Raw genomic sequence first — 9,356 nt, 5'->3', positions numbered from 1 at the left:
TCAGTTCGAGGGGATAAAACGTCCAGATTATTCTAAAGTTCACGAGATTTTTTCCGTTCCCTTTTCCTCTCTTTTACAAAGTTTATAGGCCTACGACTGGGCTTTTTGTTTTGGTGGCAACCAGTTTCCGGCTCAACTAGAATTGTTTGATTCTTTTGTTTGCAGGCTTGCTTATTTGTTAACTGGTAAACGACGGGAATAACTCCGTACTTATAAATTTTCCAACTTTGTTTTGCCATCATTATGTGTTTTCTCACATGCCTCTTTGTCTTCAGTATTTAAAGAACAGTTTGTTTGGAGATTTCAGTGTTTTGATTTATTAGTTTGCCAAAAACTCACAAAGATATCGAGAAACTGATTGGCTAAATATTTGGAAGCTGTTTTATTTTCTGAATTGTTTTCATGACTTCTTACTGTTTTATTGACTAACCACTTTTTAGTCTACTTCTCAGAAAGTCTCTTTTTTTCAAACGGGCCTTTCTTGAGAAAGATAAAAGAAAAACAATGTTGCTGCTTTCTCTTACTGTTTGAGGCTGGAAACTAATCTTTGAGCAATTCAGACATTCCAGGGTTTTCCTTACCCTTTGGGAAAACCTACAGTAAGAAAAAGAAATTGCATTAACATCTCAGAAGTTTCCACCTCACGGAATACCCCAATCTTTTGGTAACCATAATTTCTCTCCAGATTTACTTTAGATTTATAGAATGACAAATTTTTTTCCTTCAAGACATGAAATCGTATTTTTTTTTTATAGCAAGTGAACGGCTAAGTTTTCTGAGTTTTGATTTTGTGGATCGCAGAATTTTCTCCTTTTCATCAATTACCTTGCAAGAGTAAATTTACAAATTTATTGAATTACTTGTTTAAGAATATATCATGTTTTACACTGAAAGTTTGCACAATGTAAATTTAAAGGGTGCTAAATAAAGTTATAATGTCCTAGAAGCCTACAAAGTTTATTTGAACTTTTCACGACTTGCTTTCTAACACAGGTTTGAACGCATAAAATACGATGGCCAGGCTCATCTACCTACTATTTCAGTTCCTGGGAACTAAATAAACTCTTCCCTCTGAGAGGGAGAGAGAGAGAGAGAGAAATATGGGAATACCTCACGGTGCTATTCTCACTTACATTACACTCAACTGGATGTAAGTCTCTAAAGAAGCGTTGTGGAATATGCAGACTCTCCTTATGCACACATTTGGAGATTTGTGATAAATTCCTCTATGATTGTACCTCTTATATATATATATATATATATATATATATATATATATATATATATATATATATATATATATATATATACTGTATATATATATATATATATATATATATATATATATATATATATATATATATATATATATATATATATATATATATATATACATATACTGTATATGTATATATATATATATATATATATGTATATATATATATATATATATATGTATATATATATATATATATATATATATATATATATATATATATATATCGGATATATATATATATATATATATATATGGCAGACAATTCAGTACTGGATAATACGGTCTTACAATTTGGTTCTAGGACAATTTGGTACCGGACAATTCGGTACCAGACAATTCGGTAACGGAAGGCTTTTAACTAAGCTACTCATTTAAATAGAGAATATAGAATTTAGGACAAAGGCCAAGCGCTGGGACATGGAGGTCATTCAACGCTGAGAGGGAAATTGATAGTAGAAGGTTTTAACGGAGGCGAAACAGGTTGAAGGAACGCTGCAAAGACCCTTAAGTAATGAGATATGAAACGATTATTCTAATCAAGCGGTAGTGACCCATTCATTTGTATATTTGCGGCTTATTTTAAAGTATAGCATTGTTACTGTGGTCAGTTATTTTTGTTAACTGAATTTTAGTGTCAGTTATCAGCCCATGAGGTATGGAATGGCCACTTGCAAGTTTGTAAATTTGGAAAAGTGAAGAAATCGGTCGATAACGAAAACTACGTTTACCATAAACAAAGAAAATGCTGGTGGTTCAAAAACATAGTGGACGTGAAAATCGCTCGTACAAAGCTCGACTTCATTCATACAGATGAACATTTTGAAATATTGCAAGTTTTAAGATATTTTTAAGATTTTATGTTTTAGTATTGTGTTCAATAATAAATGCAAAAATTCATTTCGTCAGTTTATTTTATTTTATTAAACATGAATTTTAATAGCAGTTTAAATTTTTTTAAGCATTATAAATTTTCTTTTTTTACCACTGATAATTAAGCAATATATATACATTGTGTTTTTGTGTTTTTAGTAATATTAGTAGTACTGAATTGTCTGGTACCAAACTGTCCTAGTACCAATTGTCCTGTACCCAACTGTCCGGTTCCGAATTGTCCGGTACCGAATTGTCTGGTATATATATATATCCGGTATATATTATATATATATATATATATATATATATATATATTATATATATATATATATATATATATATATATATATATATATATATATATATATATATATATATATATATATATATATATATATAGAGAGAGAGAGAGAGAGAGAGAGAGAGAGAGAGAGAGAGAGAGAGAGAGAGAGAGGAGAGATTTGCACGTATGTGTATGGTTGTGACCACGTGTTAATGTAATCATATAAATATAAATGTCTTTTTACTGTAATACCACAGTGTAATATGAATATAAAGAAGGCCATAACACACTATTTAAAACAGCAACCATATATTTCTAGAGTTTCTGTTCATGTAAAATATCGTAACTTCAGATGTCCTACATATACATGAAGGGGTTTAATATCAAGGAACGTGTTGAATAAAAAAGTTTTAATTACTATATCAACTTTGGCGTAACCTGCAATTCCAATCAAAATTTAGAAGGTCACGGGAAAAGGAATGCCAAGGTTACGACCCTTCATGGTTCTTATATTTTATGGTATAGAGATAATGAGCAGTTATCTCAGATTATTACAAGTCAGTATTTGAAACAGTAAAACTGTTATCCGTAACTTTAGTTGTGGACAATGCTGTTATTACTACATACACCCTCTGACGACAGTTACGCCTGTTGGCAGTGACAGATGACCCTTCTTCAATACCCACATTGCAGAGCAACAGCTTTCTTTGTCAATCGCTTCTGATGACTTCTGTGAATGCATGCATATATTTTTCAGCCCGCTGGATGTAATAAATGGAAGTTCTAGTGTTGTTGGTTTCTTACTGGATACTCTTTAGATTTATTGTTCGTTTAATATTTATTGTGACATAGACTAATGCACATTGTCTCGATCCATACCTTATTAAAGATTTTTGTTTCAATTTATATATGCATTTATTTGTGTATCTTAAAGAAGCTCTTTAGCTAAGTCTTAGAGTAATTTGAGAAATAATTCACCGGCATCACTCGTAAAGATATTTGGATTTATCATTCTGTACGATTTTCTACTTCATGAAAGTTTGCTTCTAAGCTGTTCATTTTTCCTATTTTCATTTTTTAAGGTAAGACAAAGGAAGTTTGTTTAAAAGTTAACAAATACATTTTTTTAAAAGACATGTAAAATAAATCTGGAATACAGCCAAATTAAAAGGTGGTAAAACCTGAAGGTAAAATCTATACAATCTCAGGAGGAGTATCAGTTACACAGAAATTTTATATAAATATTTTTTCGTTTTACTGACGAATTGCTAAAGAACAGGAATCAGAACATAAGAAGTTCAAGTTATATTGACATTAAAAATGAGATAACAGAAATAGAAGATATCCGACGAGAAAGGAAAAGACTAAAGAAAAATGCAGTAAAGAATCAGAAAGTGTTCTGGACGAGGACAAAAATAAGCGAGCCCATTATGCATGCGATGCATCTCCACATTCAACGCTGAGCAAGAAAAGCTTTTGTTTTTTACCCGCCTTTCTAACAATTTCCATATTTTTTTATGCGAGCTTCGTGAAAGGGAAATAAAAAAATATATAACATTGTAAATGACAAAGGAAATCAATATATATTGTCAAGAAGAGTTGTCTTCGGCGTGTATTTGCTTTTAAAGTCTCATTTCCCTTGAAAAGAGCTTCACAATTATTAAAGAAAATATCACTGTTTCACCCCAATAGAAAATTATCACGGTGCCGTCAGTGCACCTTACGTGGTGCACTGTAGGCATTACTTAAGGGTCTATGCAGCATCCCTTCGGCCCTTAGCTGCAACCTCTTTCATTCCTTTTACTGTATCGCCATTCATATTCTTTCTTCTAACTGGCTTTCCACCCGTTCTAACAGTTGTTTCATAGAGCAACTTCCGATGTTTTACTCCTGTTTTACCTTCCAAACCTTTTTACTGTCAATTTCACTTTCAGAGCTGAATGGCCTCATAGGTCCCAGCGCTTGGCCTTTGGCCTAAATTCTATATTCTATCACTGTTTCACTTGACAATTGATTACCAAATAGCCAGTGAACGCTTTAGGTAATGGTGACTACTTTATCGCATTTATATTTAGGTAAATAGGTTTAGCTATTAATCACCTATTTGTACATCTCCTTCATCATATGTGTATAGATTATAATAGATTACTTACATAATTACCATGGCAGTGTAAATAGAAATCGCCAAGTGCTCTCTCCGTCAAGTCTACATTTTATGAAGACTGTCGTATACCAGACCCTTTGCTTCCGAATATCAGAATGGCTTCACATAAGCGAAATTCGTGAATTTGATCATCCATCATCCTATAGCGGGTAGAAAGTTATCGCTATTGTTGCTGGGAAATGCATCAGAATCATTGTCCACTGAAGGGACAAGTCTTCACCTTCAAGATCAGGAAGTCTCTGTTTGATTTATGTTTCTACGTAGGGGTTACATCCCAGTACCGATTGTTTAAAATTTGCCTCAGGTTGAAATTTTAGTGCCAACATCTCTCTCATATATATATATATATGATATATATATATATATATATATATATATATATATATATATATATATATATATATATATATATATATATATATATGTATGTAAATATAGGAGCGCCTACAGTTTAGGTGGCCAAGGCTGTGGTGTAGGTTCCGACTTGGAAACTGGCAGACGAATACAAACAAGACGAACTTTTCCTGTAGTGCCAGGTCCTGACCTAACCAGATGTAACCAACCTAACCTAACATAGGGCGGCGTGCCCTAACCTAAAGGGGGCTTACCTACCCCAGAAAGCGTGGGGTCGTTGGGTCATGGAACTACTTACCTTGGCGGAGTTATTGTAGCACGGGCAGGTGTTACGCCGCCCGGCAAAACTACCCTAATTTAATATATAGCTGAAAGGTCTTTAGTTGATACATAATACATACATACATATGTACATATTGTATATATTGTATGTATCAGCATTATGTATCAACTAAAATTTCCTATATATATATATATATATATATATATATATATATATATATATATATATATATATAAGGTCTTTAGTTGACACATAATACGTACATACATATGTATATATGATATATATACACACATGTATTGTATTATGTATCAACTAAAGACCTTTTTCAGCCATATATATATATATATATATATATATATATATATATATATATATATATATATATATATATATATATATATATATATAGCTGAAAGGTCTTTAGTTGATACATAATACACACACACACACACACACACACACATATATATATATATATATATATATATATATATATATATATTATATTATATATATTTATATAAATACATACATACATATATGCATATGTATGTACATTTTGTATCAGCTAAAGACCTTTCAGCTCTGCCTTTGTGTTTATTATTCTGACTATTGTGCTTGCATGGCTAATAAGTTTTAATTGTGCTTCAATTTCTTTTATCATTTGATATGGTTCCGTTTTTTTGTTTTATTTGTTTTGCCCGTGCTCTCTTGCTATTTTAGTTTTATTTTTGTCCATGAGGCTTATGCCCAAAACACCCTGCATTTCTGTAGTCTATTTGTGTCATCGTAAGTCTCACCTTCAAATTTTTCCACACGTAGGACAATTTAATTTTTGTCCTCCTCTTGATAATAGTCACAAGCTTACAAACATTTGCGACATTACTGACGTAAAATTAAGCATTACGTTTTATTATTTTTAGAGTTTTTCTCATTTTACACCCCCAAGGTACTTACATACTAAAATAAAAAAAATATGGTACCTATTTACCTACCATTATTTATGCAGTTTTCTCTCAGCCGTCTCATATGTATATACTCCATTTTAGGGTTTTTCCCTTTTTGTTTTCTGTAAAAGAAACCTATTGTGCCGGATTTGTCTGTCCGTCCGTAGTTTATTCTGTCTGCGCTTTTTTCTGTCCGCACTTTTTCTGTCAGCCCTCAGATCTTAAAAAAATACTGAGTCTAGAGGGCTGCAAAATGGTATGTTGATGATCCACCCGCCAGTCATCAAACATACCAAATTGCAGCCCTCTAGCCTCAGTAGTTTTTATTTTATTTAAGGTTAAAGTTAGCCATAATCGTGCTTCTGGCAACGATATAGGATAGTCCACCACTGGGCCGTGGGTAAAGTTTAATGGGCTGCAGTTCTTACAACATTATACCGAGACCACCAAAAGATAGATCTGTTTTCGGTGGCCTTCATTATACGCTTAGGCGGCTGTACAGAACACTCGATTGCATTTTTTACTTGTTTTTATTAACGTTTAAAACTCCTTGCATCAAGCTTCATATTTTTTTTTCCATCTTCACATTATTAGATCCCAAGATATCTTTTACATCTGTCGAGCTTTTACTGATTTAGGACTTCTGCTATCGTAAGTTTTATCTCTCGGGCATTTCTTTTTTAGGTAAGCTGCGGAAATTTTATATTATATTAACGAATCTAATATACTTAGGAATAATTACACACACACACACATACACACACACACACATATATATATATATATATATATATATATATATATATATATATATATATATATATATATATATATATATATATATATATATATATAATCTTCTAACTTATGCTAATTTATTAGTCTTTCGACGTCAGACGAAATTATTAATGCAAATGAATCATTCAGACTCCGAAAATTGTAATGCTCGCTCGATTTCGATTATTATTTTTATCACATAACCCTTCCTACGTTGTGCTACAATGTTTCATATGAACGAGATTTTATTTAGAGTTGTTAATGGATCATCTTGAAAAAAAATAGGTGTCAGTTCATTAGAATTCAAGTTCCATCACAATAAACAATTAATTATTATTATTTCTTATAATTCTATATATACCTCACGTAATTGAGCACACTTAGCCAGAAGCTTCAAGTGCTCTCAGGAAAAGACTTCGTGACTAATAAGTAAATTTTTTCCTCTACAGTGTATCATTGAGACTGCACTCGCCCTCATCTCCCCCACCTTTCTTTCAGACTTCAATTCCAGGTAAAATTAGATTTCATCTTTCAAAGGAAAAGCCATCGTGAATCTTAATAGAAGCGTCAATTTAACACCGAGATGGTCACCTTATAAATGTAAGTTGGAATTCTCGAAATCAATACCACTTTCGTGAGAGATGAAAAGGTTTATTTGACTCTCGCTTTTGATTCCCCGACTGAGAAAAGAAAGTCGAAAAGAATTCTTTTATAAGGTTTGATCCATATTTCAAGACTGAAAGATACAATTCCCTTTCAGGGGATTTTACGACATACGGTCTTCGATAACAGCCGTCTTCTGTGAATTATATTATCTCTATTTATTGGATTTTAGTTGACGTTCCCTTTCAGAATGATAAGTAACCATTTTCTGTGTAGAAATGTTAATTATTTACAGTTGAGTTTTGTATTAGACTCGAGACAACTTAATCAATTCAACATTTTTCGTGTTCAGGTGGTTTACTAATATTTCACGTGACTGATACCTTAACAAGTATTTTATAAGATTATATTACATTTATTTTAATTGTATGCATTCAGTGGTTTATTTGTTTATGTAACGTCAACAAATTAAATCTAGTTTATTTTTTTAAACGTGGTTCATAAGCATTAAATTCCAAGGAATAAAAAATTATCTAATGACTTTTTACCACCTGAATGGCCTTGAATACTGGTGTTAGTTTATCTTGAAAAATAACGTAAAATAAGTTTTTTTTTCTTTTTCAAAAGTTAGTACTGTTGAAATATTTCATTTTTTTTTACTTTCATATACAGTATGTGAAAATTGATTTCTTATTTCAACATACATCCAAGTCTACTCTTTTCTTATTCTAAGCTTTTCTATTTTCTTCTTTTGCTCAAATTTTAAATTTTACGTATGAGTGTATTCATTTGAAGCTTGTTTACAAAATTCACCTTCGAAACTAGTTCAATATTGAGAATATTAATTTTTCAGTTCTATCAGTCCAGTAATATTCCTGGATTTCTACCTACCAGTTATTTTCCTATCTTTCTGTATTTACGCCAAACTTTAAATTTCTCCTAACTAATATTTCCTCCTTAATCCTTCCCCCTTTTATGGTCACCAATTCCACAACCTTTATTGCATTATAGGCGAGAAAATGGCCATTGCAATTGAAGCACAAGTTATGACACCGGCGGCCTCGTCATCCTCCTTAAAAGGGACTCACACAGCACAGTTACCTCGGCAGTCTTGGTTACCTGTATAAGAGAGTCGTCCCTATAATCATTCACATTTTTTTCTTGTTGTTATAGGTTATTGTTTTACTGTTGTGCGTAATGATTACTGTTCGTAATGGTACTGTAACTCAAGAATGTTCTTCTCATGCATTACCAAAATTTGTAGGTTCTACTAAAATGTGCTCTTTGGATTTTCTTGGGAGAAACAGAGAGAGAGAGAGAGAGAGAGAGAGAGAGAGAGAGAGAGAGAGAGAGAGATTTGTAGGGTGAAAATGGGATAACTGGTTTTATGTAATGGAATCCTTTTATTGTCATCTTTGGAACGTTAGATTATTATCTAACTAGAATCTGAGCACGGAGGTTTAGGCCGAGCTGATTAACAGGTTAATTAACATAACGTCAACATTACTATCAAGATTCCCAAAATTTACTGTCACTCAACTGAAGTTAAGTAATAATACAAAATCTTCAGAAAGTTTGTGCTTGCTTGAAGAGCAATCGGAGGACAAAAAGTTTTCTGCTTTAATTTATGTTTAATGAGACTCGCTTCCTTTTCTAAGCAGAATAAGCATATATTAATAATCATTAATCAGTCATATTTTGATGACAGTAGGCCAGAGATTTTTTTAAGATATCCTCCCATTTACTTCACTGCATTCATTCAATTAGATAAAGTCTGGCATATGCTGGGA

At 31.9% G+C, this 9,356-nt stretch overlaps 1 protein-coding gene across 1 annotated transcript in view; it reads left to right on the top strand.

Moving 5' to 3' along the window:
* Positions 1-8,693, top strand: part of LOC136841082 (uncharacterized) — a 104,297-nt gene extending 95,604 nt beyond the window's left edge. The window contains exon 4 of the mRNA XM_067108134.1: positions 8,578-8,693. Within this exon, the coding sequence (XP_066964235.1) occupies positions 8,578-8,693 (116 nt within the window). The remainder of the gene's footprint in view (positions 1-8,577) is intronic.
* Positions 8,694-9,356: the final 663 nt, after the last annotated feature.

Source organism: Macrobrachium rosenbergii, chromosome 8, assembly GCF_040412425.1.
Source record: "Macrobrachium rosenbergii isolate ZJJX-2024 chromosome 8, ASM4041242v1, whole genome shotgun sequence".
NCBI classification, from domain to species: Eukaryota; Metazoa; Arthropoda; class Malacostraca; order Decapoda; family Palaemonidae; genus Macrobrachium; species Macrobrachium rosenbergii.
Note: the sequence above shows the minus strand (reverse complement) of the source record. Positions and strands in the feature narration are given on the sequence as shown.